General features: G+C 39.0%; 1 protein-coding gene across 4 annotated transcripts in view; it reads right to left on the bottom strand.

Moving 5' to 3' along the window:
- The window catches only part of OSBPL9 (oxysterol binding protein like 9), a 64,842-nt gene extending 46,866 nt beyond the window's left edge, over positions 1-17,976 (bottom strand). For 2 of the 4 annotated variants that reach the window (XM_052802216.1, XM_052802219.1), the window contains exons 1-3: positions 17,773-17,976; positions 7,809-7,859; positions 3,839-3,917 (exon numbers count right to left, since the gene is read on the bottom strand). In XM_052802216.1, the coding sequence (XP_052658176.1) occupies positions 3,839-3,917; positions 7,809-7,859; positions 17,773-17,883 (241 nt within the window). In that variant the 5' untranslated portion in view covers positions 17,884-17,976. Of the gene's footprint in view, positions 1-3,243; positions 3,262-3,417; positions 3,789-3,838; positions 3,918-7,808; positions 7,860-17,772 lie in introns of those variants that run through there. The other 2 variants (XM_052802221.1, XM_052802220.1) reach the window with 2 other exon arrangements.
- Between the last annotated feature and the right edge of the window lie 96 nt (positions 17,977-18,072).

Below are 18,072 nucleotides of genomic sequence, written 5' to 3'. Positions count from 1 at the left end.
GACAAAAGCTAAAGCAAAATCATCTCAGATCAATGCACTGGACTGCTTCCAATCTTTCAATCCTTTATTACACAAAACAGTGGAGACAAGACTGATTTGCCTTCCAAGGAACTGTGCTGCAGGCTGTAAAAATAAGAGCTGGAGAGCTGGGTTTTCAGGTAGGAGTTTAAAAATCTGAATTCTTGTTTCTGCATGTGTTTAGTGAAGTATTTCAGTCCAAATAAAAGCCATTATTGCTTCAGGTTAGACAGCAATTCAAATATCAAGAAGGCAACAATACCCTTGCTGGACTGTCTTGAACATCATGTTCCCACTCTTGAATTTAAGCCAGGAGCATCCTAGTGAGCAGAAAGAGCAGCTAAGTGATACAAACGATAGAACTGACTTTCCAAATGGAAAGAGCTTATAGCTAGGTGATGATATGAAGATGTTAAAAGAAGAAAAAAAAAAACCAACAAAAAAACCCAACCCACAGTGTTTGAAGGTTATAGAACATTTAGAACAGGGACATGTATTACAGCAAGAAAAAATATATTATCAAAAGTGAGCTTCCTGACAGGAAGGTACATTAGACTAAGACTATTATCCCAAATGTCTTGCAGCAACTTGAACGGATTTTTACATCTAATCTGAACAAACCCATGAGGGAGTGCTTTGAGATCTACCTAATTCAGAAGCCTTAGAATCAAGCCATGAAACTGGATATACGGTATGACCAAACAAGGACCAATTGGGAGATGAAATACATTACTTTTAAATCTATTTTAAAATTTCTGTGGACATCCTACCCCTCCCTTCCTCCTCCAGTGTGAATACAGCTGTACGTAACAATAAAATAAAGGGGAAAAATCTGCTGGGCACTCTGGCAGAGCTAAAGTTAAGCTGACAGTAAACCAAAACATCCTGTTTGTTTTATTGCCCATATTTATTCAACTCACTTCTTTCCTTTATACCCAGATACTAAGTATATGGATACCATTTGATATATACACAGTCGTCATTCAATGACTACATTTTCTTTGTAATAAGAACTTTTAAACTTTTACTAATGTTCAATACAGGGATGGCCACTAGAAAGCACAGTTACAAACAGAATAGAGGGAGACTGTCACAGGCAGCAACAAAATATGAACTACACACTGGAAAGACTCACAATTTACCAAGATCCAGTGACAGGCAAATCTTAGTAGGAGATGCTGAAGGCTTAGGACTTCAGAAATTCAGTTATACACATACACACACATATGGGAACAACATCCCTGTGAGAAGTTGATCAGATGTCTTTAAATGACTTATTTACCCTTCGTCTCATTACTTACATCTCTAGAGTGTTAGACAGATGTGCACTCTTGAGCAACTGACATTAAGAAATAATTAGTGAATCCAGTATGAAGTTTTTCCTTCTTTTCCCAATTCAAAGTTTATCACTGCCTGCCAGCAAAATTTCACTGAGGCCAAAGAAGATTCAAGTCTTCAACAATCAGTACTTAAAGTCTGAGTACATGAAAACATGTTTCTTTTGGGGCCTGAAAGAGAAACCTTTCCACTGCAGATGGGACCCTAACTTAGGCACAGGTCAGCAGATCTTTGAAATCTTGGTATTTTTAAAGTTCTGCCATTTTCCCAACTAGGCTGCAGGTTGTTTGGATCTCTGGCTGTCTTTGAGAATGAAGGCAGGCAGTAAGAAGGAAGGAAGGAAGAGACTGTATCTTTAAAAAAGTTGCCATTTCTGCAGCAGTTTTCTCTTATACAAGACTTCTTTTATAAAGGGTGAATCTATTTACAGCTACGACTACCTCACAGAACAAAAGCTCTATCTGGATCATGTACAAAAAAATTTGAGAAAGAAATTGTTAGGAATACTGTATGTTTTCTTGGATTATTCCCAGAATCTGCTCTACATATCCTATGTGGTCTAAGAATACATTTTGTAGTATTTACATTATTACCCATTCACCATTCATGACTGATAGTGACCTATATTTCACGTAATTTAAAGCCTGTGTAATACTGAATTAAATTCATATAATGAACAAACATTTTATATATATATATGACATAAGGGTTGCATGAGGTGAGAATACATTTACAGTGACTGTAAGAACTACAGATATAGTTCCACAGAGCTGTTTTATACTGAAATATCCTGGCACTAATATCTCACCTGTCTTTTTACATTGTCGCATTACAGCCACATATATTAATGCTATGCTTGTATCGTTACAATTTGCTGGTTATCAGACATGTTATCTTTATAATATGCTAACAGAAAAAGCTTAAAACAGAAAATAGTGTACAAGATCTTAGTTCTACACTAAAGGAGCATACGCAAATCCTGACCTGATATGAAATGCACACAAATTGAGATGACAAGGCATGAGATGTTTTGTGACAAAACTGATGTTCAAAAATTATCAATGTTACTTAAAGCAGAACATTACTTGTGTCAAATACTATCAGTCTTCTTTTAAGACATCTGACTACCCAAAAGAGAACATAGCATATAAGAAATCACTGCAAATAAGACATATTTAAAAAGGTATATCTTAGTAACTAAAGATGAGAGATTTCTAGATTTACCTGTATCAAGTTCTCAAATATTCAGCAGTATTTTGCTTCATAGTACTGAAAGACTGCCATAGTACGGCATTCCATTACTGCATTAGCAATTAGCTTGCATTTTATCAGTTATCCTTGGGAACAGTAGATTTAAGTATTACTGTGAGCTCAGCATTATGAAGGTATGTTTATGAGGCTTAATGCAGTGAAAAGCCAGAGTACAGCAGCAGCATTTAGGAAGAACTGTAGCACAAGGAATACAGATGCCAGTGACAATACGGTGTGCAATTAATATTTATCATTAGAAATATTCTTACAAACACAGCAGTATTAATGATAACTCCCATTTCCAAATCACTGATTTAAAAATATGTACAGTACAATACAGCTTACAGAATTATTCTAGTTTATATAAATTAATATGACTGCTTAAATGCAAATGTGCTTCTTCGATATTAACAGTTTCCAGCTCTATGCAAAGCAATTAAATGATTTAGTCACTACATTTTAGAGGAAAAGCAAAAGGACTAACAAATGTTAGTTGAAAAATATTTTTATCACACTTCCCTAGGATTTTAACATTCAGAAAAGAGAAGTTCTCTAGTCAATATTATCACAGTATTTAGTCCTACTGCTGCAGATAAAATAATTTAAGGAGTACATAACAATTATATAGTACCTTACCCTTTCTACCGGTGAACCATAGCATGCAATGACGAAACATAGCAGTGGCAGATGGCATTGGTGTTAGTAAATGTGAATAAAAGGATAATAGCAGAGAAATGGTGACTGGCAGACAAGACACAGAAATGTAGATGAAATGAATGCAAGCTGGTAAATCTTGAAGCAAAGCTCCACCTTTAAGCCAAATGTTGCCTCTAGTCTCCTCATAATTGAGCATTAAGTTCTATTTAGATACAAATTGCAACCTTCAGACCAGTCTTGATTCTCTTCATACAGAAATGCATAATTGTATCTTGATAACGAAGATCAGAAACATTTTGTAAGCGAAACCCATAATCAGAAGACCATTACTTTCTCCCCTTGAGTGATTTATTCTTTACGTTTTTAATCTCCAAATCCTGCCAGAGCTACAGTCTCTTTGTAGCACATATGTATCCACTGCAGATGTAAATCCCTGCCTAACCTGCAGCACCCCTGGATCCAGAATGTTCTCAGTGTGCTCATTCATGCTGTTCTGTTGCCAAACATTTAAAATCATCCATCAAATACAAGTGGAATCTATTATAAGAAAAAACAATCTCTTCTTTCAGCTCACCCTGAAAATGGAAGGTTTTCTGATCAACAGTTATTGTGAAGGTGCTGTCGTCCTCATCGTCTATACCAATCACAGCTCCCTGTGAAACAAAGAACAAAATCCTGATAAGGCAAGCAGTGACATCAGCAGCATACACTCTATCACTACACCACTGGAATTTAAAAAGCATTGACAAATTAGAAGCAAACTGAATACAGTAAAGAACAGAAAGATTCTCTATTTAGTCATAGGATGCAAGTCAGTTCTTTAAAATAATAAATTTTTAGTTGCAGAAAAAAACAGTAATTATTTGTAAAACTGTGATTTTCTAGATGATAATAATATGCATCTTTTATTTTTGTAAAGGAGGTGGCTTTATGCTGCAGCATCATTATAGTAAACAGTTTTCTACTACACTCCAACTTATATTTTAAAGAAGAATAGGGAGCAATATTTTATAAGTACTTTCCATGTATAAAAATACTAATTCATAGACATTCTACAAAGAGAAGCTCTTGACCTGATTTTATCTACTAGTCTATAAAAAAAAATAAATCATTCTAGCAGAACGAATTTGGTCCATCATGTCACTGGTACACTGCATGATCTAATTTTCAGTCCCTAAGTAAATATTAACAATAAGTCATCAGGATATATCAAAAGCAGCTAGCTTTGTCTTCTAATCCCTCATGAATTATTAGAAGGAAATGCAAATAATTTATAGAGTTAAAGGCCATCTGTGCTTAGCTATTTACAAATCTATCCACATCTTCACTCCTACCCCCCCAAACACTTAATAAACAACACAGTTTCACCCAGGAGAAGACACGGAAAAAAAACCCATTCCAGGCCTCTGTCAACTCCAACAAATTATAACATTTAGTTCAAAAATCACCAGTGGATTTACTCAGTTTCTCTTCTTCTCCAGGAGGCACAGCATCAGGATCTGTTTTATCCTTCCCCCTCCCACAAAACAGACAGACATCACTGGAAGGTGCGCATATTTAAAGAGTAAATTCTGCCCTTACTGTCAGAGTGAACATCAAGTAACAGTAGTACAAGCACCTGTGAGTCAATTCCAACAAGTATTTCATTTCATTCAGCCAAGTATCATACAGCAACTGCAGGGTAGGGGTTCAGGTATACATCAGGCCAGCCAAAACACAAGAATTGTTTTGTTACAGTCTTAGAGGCAGAGGGATCTGAATCAATCTTATTCACACACATTCTTCATAGCCCCTATATGAGGCTTCTGGCCAATGGTACCAGCTCATGTGTGGCTGGGACTATCACAGGCACCACAAGACAGAGTGGAAGGAACAGGTCCTGTTTAAGAATAGCACCAACCATCTGTAATTCAAGGCTATATAGCAGGAAAGAATAGCTCCACATGTTTTTTTCTTCCCTCCACTGCCAAAATTGTACCACTTCTCCGAACGACTATCTTCCATATAGGCTTTTCAAGGACAGCTCTGTGATCACTATAAAAGAGGCACCTAAAAAGTGTACCCAATCCAGTATAATTCTGAATACTTTTAGTGCCAGGACATAACAACAACCAGATGACTAGCCATTACATTCAAAGATTATCTGGTAATCATGCAGCATGCCAGTGACATGACATGATGGGCCAGATTCATTTTGGCAGAATTATTTTTTTGTTTAAATATACCAATAGATAAAAAATGTCTGGCACTTTAAGTACACGTTTTGCTACGCAATAAATCAGAAGATCACTGCAAGTTGTACAATATCATTCTCCTCCACAGCTATATCAAAAATCTGTAAGTCAGACACCAAGAACATGACCAAGACATTCTCCCCAGAGAATATAGGTAAAACTAACCTAAGGCTAAAAAGGTCAGACTAGGACAGCTAAATCCTGCCTCCATCCTATGTGGTGGGAGGAAATTGAGGAGGAGGAAGAGCACATCACTCTCTGTGATCTCAGCACAAAGCTGCATAAAATGCACACGCTCTAATTGCAATGCTGAGGCAAAGGATCTGAGCATAAGCGTAGAAGATGATTCTGTTGTCACGCAGATAATACATGTGAACAAGTAAAAGAAAAACTGGAGTGTGAAAGTTTAAGGTGTATTCCAGAAAACTTAAGCAGGACTTAAAACATAGTACGGATGACATAGATTCCTCTATGAACACACCTTCCTAAGTACACTATGACAGTCAACAGAAGAATTTGAAGATGAAACTTCAGGCCTGTGAAACCTGTATCGAGAGCAAAAAGGTGAGGAACAAGCTTTTAAAATCCATTCAAGAAAAAAGGAAGTATTTTAGCTAAATTGCTTAAATTACATGTTTGTTTATGTTCACACCTACAGTTACAAATCAACAATTACTCTAAACAGAAAACCTCTTTGATAGAATTTCAGACTGCGGAAGCCCATCTGTTCAGCTATCAGTATCACTGTCATCTGCCAGAAGAGCTGCTTTACAAAAGCAGAAAAAAGAAAGATTCCTTCCTGCCTCACAAAAAACCCCCACACGCTTCAGATAAAGGATGGGGGAGTCAGCAAATCTTCAGAAAACTCCAAAGAGTAATTTGGGGTGGGAGAGTGGCAGATGGGGGAAGAAAAAGGGATTGTTTTATGTTAAATCCATATAAAGATAGATCATGCAATATTGAACAGATTGTTCACTTTTAATATTTCCTAAACTGACAGGCTGAGGCCAACCTCCACATTGACAGGCTCAAAACACTATTAAAGCAGGCATGGTTTTTCAGACTAAATTTTTCTGCACAATGCAAAAAACATCCTCATGAATCTTTGGGAATGTCATGTTCTAGACAGTGGTTTGAGTTTACATTACCCTTAAAGAAACTCTAAATTGAGATATCAATACATTAAACAAGGGAAAGTGTGAAAAAAAAGTCATCTGGAATCCAAGTGAATGGAGATTCTCTGTATGAGTCTCAAAAGGCTATAGGTACCCCTTTATTAGGCACACAGAAAGACTAGAAAGGAGTAACAACAGAAGGAAGGAATAACTGGAAGAAGCGGAGTTCTGCTGCAACATTCATCACATTGTGTGTCAGACCACGGATCACCTTCCCTATACTTCTCTTACTTCAAGACACAAAATGCTCCCATTCATACCCATTATCCTTCAGATCCCTTCCCCCTATTTACACCAGCTCTTCACAAGACTGCTGCATATTGGAACCAGAGATTCTATGAGGAATGGGAAAAAATATAGAAAAAGGACTTGTGCAGGAAATACTTTTGGTACGTGCATGACCACAGGGTAGAAACTGGGCATATGCAAGGACATCACAGCACTCCCACCTCACTTCAGTACTGTCATATCAAGCTACAACAGCAGCACTCAAGGTTAAATGTCCCAAGCCAGAGTGCGTCAAACAGGTAACACTCAGCTTTCCCACTCTGCATCTTCTTATCTCTGTTTCCCCAATTTGTACCCCCCCAGCTGACATTTCAAAAACTTTGCCTGCTGTTTTCTTCCTTCCCTTTCCAGTCCTCCTTTGTTTCACTAAGCTCAAGCACAATCAAGTGGCAGGCCTAAAGAGTGTCCAAACTGGCAGAATGGAGGACACAGTAAGAGAATAAAGGCAAATCAGAAGGACAGAAGGAAGCAGTTTTGCAATGACTTCTGTAGGTACAGAACATATATGTATATACATATATATCTCCACACACAAAGAAATGAGAACTGCAAAGAGCAACTTTTTCATAGTGTGCTACTACTAACCCATCTTACTCTGTCATATAATGGTTGTTTATACAACATATAAAATGTATAATGATTTTATACAGTATATAAAATTACAGAATGTAATTAGACCAGCATGTCACTTGACCTCCAATGTTTCCTTTCTTTAAATACTTTCACTATTTCAGTATTTTGCAGAGCCAGGAATAGAGCCCAAACCTCAAAAGTCTCCTTGCAGTTCTCTCCATTAGGCCATGCGATACACAGTAAGTCATTAAGTACCGAATAAAACAACACTTACCCTGAGTCTAACACACCCTCGGCGTGATCCTCTCATCATTTTGTCTTTTGACTGAAACAGAAAAAAAGCAGATCACTGGATTAACAAATACAGTAAGAATTGCAAGGAGAAAGTTAGTTATTCAAAGCAACTGAGAAAAGAATAAAGCATTTTTGTATAATGTTTTATTGACTGATTAAATGAGATGCAACTTGTTACAAAATACGTTAGTTCTCACACAAAAGCAAGTACACCACCTGAAAAGTGCAAGTACACATCTGAAAAAGTAATCCTTCAAAAAATAAGAATATAATATCCCACTTGAAGAAGTTTTGTAGATACCTTGAAGAAATATTTAGAAGACGCAGTCCACACCTTTATAGAAAGTAAAAAGAAGTGAAGAAAGGAATTAGAAAATATTAAAAATTGGCAGTATGCTGATTTACATCTTCCTCCTTTCTCTCCTACTCTTAGAAAATTGTCCATATAACAAAATCCAGCCGCAGGCAGAATTGTACAAATGAAATTATATCTCTGTGAGAAAGTTTCCCAGAATCATACCGCTTTTCATACAGATGCAAATGTCATGTTTAGTCAGGTTTCTAAGTCTACTTCCTAGATAGTATTGCCTGCTTTCATTACAACAGTTAGAAAAGTAGAAAAGTTATGTTTATAGCCATTTAAGCGGTAAGAGCCCACATCAGAAAACAGGATTCCTATCTCCATAACCAGTGCTCAAACCTGTAGACTAGCCTACCTTGCAGCTAAATTACTGGATCTCTTCTTTAGTATGTTTGAAGCACTGACAAGAGAATTCCAGGGGGAAAAAACTCAACCCCTCAAATAGGCAATTCTAAACAGCCACCTCATTTCTACCTTGAAATTGTGATATCTTGAACTTTCAGCTGTTCCCAGCACTGACTCAGGTAGATTTGTCAGTAACTTTCTGCCAATGTTGTGTAATTGGGCAATAGTGGCAAGCTCTAGTAGCACACACACAAACTCTTTAAGATAAAGAAAAAAAGAAAACATTTCGGTCACCCTAAATACTCAGTCTTCTGATAGATGCATAACATCTTCTGGTTTTTAACCACACACACACACTTTCTGTTTTTCAAATGATAAATTACATGCCATTGTAGCCTTGTCTGCAAAAGGTAGTCTTGTCTAATACAACCCCTTCTCTCTTACCATCCAAATATTCAAACTACATTCTCCCAGGTCACAAAAACACAGCTATCACTGGTGTCTCATGAACAGATTCTCTTGCTGTCATCTTCTGAAATATCCACTTCTTTCCAACAGTGTCTTAACAACTCCATCTAGACAATATATTGATGTGATTATGACCAGCCCTATTTTCACTGAAGCTGTTAGACAATGAAATCTTACTGATATCAGTGGAAAAAGATAGGAATGAGAAGTATCAGTCTTAACAGCAACAAATTATTCTTCCTCTGCTACATATTTGAGATATAGCTACAAGGAAAGCATGAAGCAGTCACAGAAAGTGCTATTCACTAAAGTAATTTAAAAATACAGCAGTCAGAGCTTCAAATAATGTTTTTTGCTGATCTCTCATTCAATTAAGTCTCTAATGTGTCAGAGTTGTCTTCTGAATGTTAGAAACCATCAGTATTAATCTACTTGTTTTCACATCAATACAGGTTAGCTGGTCCAAATGAAATGGAAGTAAAGACCAGCAGTGCATCCATCATGTATTCTACAGATACATAATTTTGTTGTAGATTTCCTGAATGAAAACTTCTACATAGGGAAGATTTTTTTTAAGGTTTGGTTTTTTGGTTTTTTTAAAGCTCAAAACCAAGAAAGGATCTAGAAACAAAGTTACTCCAATAGTTTCCTATCAGACATTGTATATACTTGGGACACACCTCACTAGAGTACGCTTTTATTTTTTATATTCACTGCCTTGAGAGTTCTCCTAAAATGGGAGGACACTACTGAGAGCTTATCACTCCCTCTGGTGGTTTCAAGAAGAAGTATTGGCATAATCTTAGCAGGAAAGAAAATACCTGGACTGAGGATGCAACTCTGCAGCAGCTGAAAGAAACCTATCAGGTCTGACTGTCCGAATCACGCACGCTAGGCCCTCTGGCGTGCCAGGCAAAGCACTCCCAGCTCACTGTACTCAGCACAGGCAGGGAACCAAATCAGACAAAAAGCAAAGGTAGCAGAAGAGACATTTGGTTTGGTTCAGTTCAGATCCCTCAACCAGCTAAGTGCAGAGAAGATGAGAGCTAGTCCCAGTGCAAGGGAAGGCAGAATCCCAACAACCCTGATTTCCACTGTGTAGACTGACTATCAACTCAACTGCAAAAGATACCGTAAAAGCCTTGTACACCACATTTTAATGGAACGGAAGTTAAGTTTAAACATTACAACGTTCTTAGTCTGAAAAAATATTCACAAGATAAATCACAGGTTCAGAGTGTGGTCCTATACACTTACAATACTGCCATCTTCAGACAGAGCTTTAATTGGTTAATACCAATTATAATGAAGCGGTAAATCTAATTCATTCTACCTAAGTGGAACAAAGCACCTACCATTCCAGCATCTGAACTCCCTGTGCACTAAAGCATGCAGCTATCATTGCACATAGTGCTGCATTCTCTCATTGGAAAACAGCAAATCTTTTACTGATTGCTGCAGGAGAATACTTTAAAACATAACTCAGCTGACATTTTAGATTTGCCCCACACCAAGTAAGATTTTATAAAAAATACAATTCAGACAGCTTCAGCTTCCTCTTAGAGCATTATGTTTTGCTCTTTGGTTGAAATTAGGCATGGGTATCCAATATGTCCTATACTTGGTCAAGTATTCTTGGATAAATAAAGCCAGCCCATAACTGTTTAAGGAATGGTTCCATTTCACTGAACAAAATCTCATACAGCAGAAAGACATCTCTGAATGGCTAAGAAAAAAGTCACGTTTTACGTTCTTTTTTTATTTAAGGTTTTAATATGAAGCTATCTTTTTTCAGTGATCAGTTTTATAACCAGAAAAAATGACATTTTCAATAAACTTTCAATACACAGTGTACTGATTCTGGTGATAATGGACTTGAATAGGTTACAAGCAGACAGCAACATGAGATAAATTTCAGCTGAAACTCAAATAAAAGTTTGTAAAAATGAACAAAGCTATACAGTATTAGTGCAGGGGGAATGTAGGTATCTCCCCCCAAAATATGGCCTTTATTGGTTTCTTTTTCACACCCACACAGTGAACTTGATCAAATACAGAACTGATCTAACATAAGGCATTTCAGGTAACCCACAACTTCTTAGAGAAATTAAAATAATGCCTGGGTCTATTTAAAACAAAACAAAACAAAATTAAAATCCTACCCCCCCCCAAAGGCCCCCAGCCCTTCTTAATGTTTAGAACTGCTGCTATTTCATTTGAGTTTTAGCTGTTGCACAGAAAGTTTAAGATTTCAAAAACCCAGCTGCTGTCTGCCTCCAAATCTTCTCAGGCACAAATTCTGCTTGTGCAGAAGTACACAGAACTTGAAGAGATACATTTTTGATTCACACAGTGCTGTCAAGGAAATCTCTAACATAATTACACAGATGAGCAAAACCACTTATGACATTTATTTCCTGTTAGGTATGAAGAACATGGAATAAGCTCTATTTATAAACAGTGATTTTTGCAGTTAACTACATCTACAGGAGAAGCTTTAGTTTGGACCACTTTCCATAATAGTCATTGTTCTCATCAAATGCTAAGGCAACCCTCATTTTCCAAGCAGAAATAAAATCCAACAACTTTACATGGTGTTCCCAGCCCAGCATTCCTCTAGCTCCCTTGCAAGGCACACCCCAGTCTCAGAGGAGGACCTCCTTGAGCACAGGGGCAGCCATGTTGTTTCTGTAGCTAAAGCTTTGGCTTTTGTGGATGCAGTCATAAAGCAGGAACCAAAACACGGCAGCAATAACTGAGGATGCCACTGGGGCTCACTTAACCCCAATAGATGCCATGTATATCTGAAAAAGGTAAGGCAACAATTTATGGTTCCTGACATAGAAAAGCATTACACTGCTTATAGAATCCCACAAGAAATTAATACACGAGAGGCCATAACTGGATCAAGGTGTAAAAGATACAGCACAATCATAGGACCCTCCCTTCAGCCTCTTCCCCAAGAAGTACAGCTACAGACTAAACAGCCTATATCTGCAACAGGACTGGGTATCTGATCCCCATGTTGATCTTTCCAAATTTCTACATACTGTAATTGCTATTATAAGTTCATACTGTATAATTCTAAGTTATTTTAAATAAAGCTTATTCATTAAATTATATCTCTCACCTGACAATTTATTAGCTCATTAGACTCAGCTTAACTGCTCCATTCCCGACCTGCATTAAGGAAAGACTTTTAAATAGCTAGAAACCTTAAACTAAGTTGTAATCTAACAGCAACAACAAAAATTGATCTTCTAGATTGCTACTGGTTTTATTTTGCACACCTAAAAAAGAAAATATAAAAAATGTGCAGTAGATGAGATTTTGCAGGTAAGTGAACAGATTTAGCACTGAACTGGTTTTCTTTGGATCCACAGTTAGTGCATGATCTGTATTCTTCTGATGTGCCAAACTGTACCCATCTTGATCCAGACCCTACATGAGCACCCAGCTTCACTTCATCAGATTAATGGAGCAGACAATATGGCTAGCTTTGAGAGGACAGACGACATGCAGTTCAGTGCCAGTACAAAATTAACCCATCAAATATTTTTGAACAATTCTGAAGAGACACAGTATGTTTATATTGGATGAGAAATGCCAATGACATGCACTGCAAAGGGATGATCAAGTATTGGGAGACTTAAAACCAGACCCATAACCTAACTACTAAAGAGGAGTCGACTACTTAAATTATAATCCTATAACAAATTATTCAGTGCATCAAAACCCGTGATACAAAGCTAAAACTATGTACAAAATTCAATTTAGTGTTGCATAATAGCAATCAATAGTTTTTATCCTGTGTCCATAAATTCAGAATTCCTTTTCTTATTATACCTAGTCTGCTTATAGTTTTGTTTGGTTTTATTAGACTCACTATGCTGTTTGCAGTGCACATGGCAGATCAAGTTATCACAGGAAAAAGTGTCACCTCAGCTGAGAAGGGAATGCAGAGACCTCAAGGGGAATGTTTGTGCAAAAGCAGATGGGTTTTTTTCCTGTTTTCTTAGGATTTTTGCACACAGCTGTTGTTTGAGAAACTGTATTTGGAAAAAGCAGGAAAACACATTCAGCTGAAAGTCTCTACCATAGGGGCACTGAGCCATGACTCCAGCTTCAGAGGCATCATTTGAAATCAAGTTAACAAGATTTGTTTTCAGTTCACCACCAAAGGTTCATGAAACTGCTACAAAATTTGAGTCCCCCCCTCAGTATCTGGATTGTACAATCCACAAGCAGTTCTTCAATACAGTACAACCAGTATTGAAGTTGCTAACTACCAGCAATCTTTAAAAAGCATGAGGGGAAAAATATTTCTACACCACCACAACTACTTCCTCCTAAAAACTGTTTTCACACAGATTTTGCCTCTGAAAGCATTCAACCAGCATATGTTTTTAAAAGTAGTTTGATAGAATGATTAACAAAGCGACAACAGAATATCTAAGCATTTAAATCTATTCTTCAGGCATTTATTGGTGCAAGAACCCTTAAGATGATGGGAGGCCACCCAGTTTTATTTCAAGAATACACACTATGGAGTTGTCATACACACCTATTTTTTCTTGCAACCCTCATTCGCTATACAAGGCAGCTGTTTAAGTCTACACCATTTTGAACAGTTCTCCTTTCAATACCACCATATGCCAAATATCCACAAAGTTTTAAAATATTTTAAGGAACTGACCTTCCTATCCACTAGCCCTGGTTTTAGCATTGTTTGCATAGCTATGCCAGTTCTGCTTTTAATTTATTATACAATTAAAATATTTATTTAAAGAGTACACTTAAAACAATAATTTAAATCAGATTTTCAACCTTGAGGCGTTCTCTGGATTATTTCTACAGGATTCCCAAGGGTAATCAAGGCTATAGCTGATGTGTATTTAAGACAGCACTTCTGCCAGAAAACGTAAACAAAAAGCAAATTGTGTTTAACTCCCTCTTTCTCCCTAGCCATTTCTTTGTCTTCATGCTATCTTCCAATATAATGCCAACACATATTTTTATACTGACATGCGGAAAACAAACGACAGAACAAATTCAGCTGAAAAAATAAATCTGCAGAAAGTTATTTTTCAGCTGGAATCCAGCTCACGGAACAACTTTACAGCTCCTGTGCCATCAGAAGGCAGAAATGAGCCGTATCGAGACTCTTCTGTTAAGTATTGTCAATGCAGCCAACTACACACTGAAAAAAACACAATGCTTCAGTAGATGTACATTTGCTACACCTTCAAGAGAATACATTGGTGGATTCACAAATCAAAGAATATTGAGGGGAAAAAAGAAATAATTTGTCAAACCACTGGTCAAACTGATCCAAAATGACACATATTTATTTCACATTTTGCTCTTCAAAAAAAAAAAAAAAGGAGAAAAAAGTAACCATTTACTGATATCAGACAATCATTTATTCGAGCAAAACCTTGTAAATAAAATATATGGATGACAAGTCCAGATCATACTCTCTGAAATATATAATTCATAAATAACTTTAAACAAATGTAATCATAAGCAAATTTGAGGATGTACATTTCTATTCTGAAAGAGAAAAAAACCCACAAACTACAGAAGTGGGAAAAGAGCAAACAATTTGGCATTGTATAAAACCTTTGTAAAACAGCTTGGAAATGCATGTGAGAAGCATTTGCATTCACACTTGCAAGTAGTACTACTAGTGTTCACTGCAATACAACTAAGTAGAGAGGAAGGAATACACAAAAGAAAACAGAAATAAGTGTGAACATTAAATTCTCTTTTTTTTGCTGACTCAGACTTGACGTAAAATCTTTTGACTTGCTCCTTGAAAGTTCTAATTAGGTCAGAAATGTAAATTTAATTGAATTCATTTGCTTCTGATGTATGTCTCCAAAACATATTTAGGTTAACAACTACTCATTTTACCAAAAGACAGCATACTAATTCAGGTGCTTGCTTTTTTTTTTTTTTTTCCTCACAAGTGCAATACTATTCTACACTAACTCTGAATGTTTATCCCACATTAAGGGTACTTTTCTGCAGTCTATTTTAAGTTACTACCAAAGACGACTAAATAAAACAGTGCAAGGACACACCTATGAAGAAACATACATTTCTGGATCTAGCTCTGATGAAAAGTTCAGCTGCATCATAAGTTATTACCCTGCAGTTTTCCACAGCTCCTCTGCCAAAGGTTAATTGGCTCTACTGGTTATTGGATCTACTGGAGAAAGTGTTTCCTGCACGTGCAACTTTCTGGATTGAAATAGGCTAAGAAGTCTGTGAGAGGTGATGAGCAGTTAAAAGTTGATCAGTTAACTGCAATCTCTCCTATCAGCAAAACTGTTTCCAGATTGCACGTCTATATAGCCAGGTTGAAACAATCCCAGCCTACCCCACCCTTGCATTACGCTCACAGGGAAGGGCCAGTTTCAGGCTCAAAAATCATTCAGTTACACTTACACAAGCAGAGCAAGGCAACTATTTGCTTCAGACTGAAACTGGCTCAGAGGGAATGGAGTACACGACCCTACGTACCTGATCACATAGGTAAACCTTTAATTCAAAATACAAGTCTGCATATACAGAATCACAGCAGGCCATTTCCCCACATAAATAAAGCCCCAAAACCTGCTAACATTCCAAATTAATGTTGCTTATGTACCACAGCCTTATAAACTACCATTCAGGAGTTACTACTCTAAAACTAAAGGTAGAGCTGAAAGAAACAGTATCCCACTACCTTCTCAATGCTAATATTAGTACTTGTGAGGCATGCGGTCAACTGGGACTTGATCTGAATTATCTTTCAAACCCATGCTCCAGCTGACCCTACAGCCCTATGAGTAATCATGCCAGCACATGCAAAGAAGCATGCGTGCTGAAGGACCCGTTCTTCTGGCAGCCAGTCTTTCAACACAATACACACCCTTAGGTATAAGAATGAATTCAGATGTCTACAGATTGGCAAAACAAGTGCTTTACAGACATATGTGCAGAAAAGATAGCACATGGATAAGGAAAGCATTCCAAAGTAAATGTTAACTGCAGGCATTTCTTAGTGGTAAAGGCACACAAAGCAGAGAACATGATTTGATTTCCTGAACCCAACTTGAATTTTTTAGGACAGGTAGTTAAAAAAAGGATTTTTAAATTTGTGAACTGAAAGTCATTATAATAACAGAGAACATAATAAATGATACAAAATAAAAGTGTCATGCATATGTAGGGACACCTATCATAGGAAATAATGACATTTAAGAACTGATTTTTATTGCACAGGTGAAGACCATAGAATGAAAGTCAGTGCAATAACCAGAATTATTATTATACGCACTAGTCATCAGCAAATGTTTCTATTTCTGTAGCTAAGCATTAAATGACTTTGCACCTTGGACCTCTACTTAGACTACGCTCACTAATTCATCTCAGTCAAACAGTCGACATTTGAACAGCCATTAAAAAGCAACTATAAAAGCACTTTTATTTCTCCATCCATATCCCAGGTGAGGGATTTTGAACCCACATGAACCAAAATTGTTTGAGAGTCTGTAACTGTTTTATGCTGAGAGCCTTATAAACTCCTAGGTCTGGAGAGATAAGCTCTCTCCTAGTAGGGCTGGAAATCCAGATGTACGGAAAAAAAGTTTTATATGCAACGCTTCCATATGAATATACCTTCACAGACAGCATGATACTCCAGGTTATTTGCTGTAAATCTATTACAATTGACTACTGGTTAAATTTGTGTTTTATCTAGACTGACACACTAATAGTAATTGCTCCACGCTAAGAAAACTTATCCGTGCATGCAAGTGGTTCAGCCAGTTAGCCTTCTCCTTTAAGGGCATATCCCTGAAAAAACGAATCTGTACTGTTAAAATATTGGCAACTTAATTCACATTTTTATATAAGAAGCCGAACAAGCTAGCAAGTCAGGATCTGTCAGTGGTTACACATAAAATAAAAAAATTTTTAAAAACATCAAGGAAAACAGCACTGTTTCTTAATCGACCGCACTTTAAAAGTTCGTGCTGGGAAGTAGGAAGTCCTCAACGGAAAGAGGAAAGTCAGTCTCGAACTGGGAAGCAACCCGCCGTTGAGGCGGCGAACTCGGCGTGTGCAGCGACAACGTGCCCGTGACCCTCGGCTAAGAAGCGACAGAGAAGATCGCAGCTCCGCGCAGACGTCTCTGAGGCCAGCCGCCCGGGGAGGCGACACCCTCGCGGGCCCGTCGCCCCGGGCAGAGCGGCCGAATCAGGCCGAGAGCAAGTTCCCGCTGGGCAGAGAGGGGAGCGCTGAGACGGCGGGACCCAGGAGCCCCAGGCCGTCACCGAGCAAGGCTGCGGACCACCCGGCGCGAGCGGGCCGGCCCCGCTCCCCCGGGGCAGAGGCGTCGCCACATCGACCGCGGGTGGGGGCGAGGCCCCGGGGTGCGGCGGGAGCCGCCTACGGCTTCCCGCGCTCCGCCGGCGACGCCGGCTCCGGAGCCACCGGCCGCCAGGGAACTCCCCGCGAGGGGGGCAACGGCCGCTCCCGCCCAACGACCCCGCCCCGGAGCCGCCCCCTCCCCCCGCCCCGGCCGCCAACAATAACAACGCCGCTCGCCCCCACCGATAAATCTCCCCGCAGGGCCACCCCATTGGCTGCTCCCGCCGCCTCCTCCTTCCCCATTGGCCACCCGAGCACTCACACCGCCCCGAGTCCCCTCCCCACCCCCACCCTGCGCCTCAGCCGGTCTCCCGGCTCCTCACCCGGCCGGCCCGCCGCTGCCCCTCACCGTGTAGTAGGAGAGGAGCCCGGCGTTATAGTCCAGCACGAACCAGCGGTACTGCCAGCCCTTCATGACATTGGTCCATTTGCTCAGCGGGCCCTCCATGATAGACGCCATCTTAGGCACCGAACCGGCACCGCCGCCACACACACCGCCCGTTCGGTGAGGGGAGCAGGGGAGCGACACGGCGGCCGCCAGGAGGGAAGGGGGCGGGGCACGCAGCGAGGGGGCGGGGCCAGGAGCCACACTTCCCCGGGGGGCGGTGGGGAAGGGGCGTGGTTTGCGCGCGCAGCGGGGACGTGCGTC

This window comes from Harpia harpyja, chromosome 11 (genome assembly GCF_026419915.1).
Source record: "Harpia harpyja isolate bHarHar1 chromosome 11, bHarHar1 primary haplotype, whole genome shotgun sequence".
Taxonomy (NCBI): domain Eukaryota; kingdom Metazoa; phylum Chordata; class Aves; order Accipitriformes; family Accipitridae; genus Harpia; species Harpia harpyja.
Note: the sequence above shows the minus strand (reverse complement) of the source record. Positions and strands in the feature narration are given on the sequence as shown.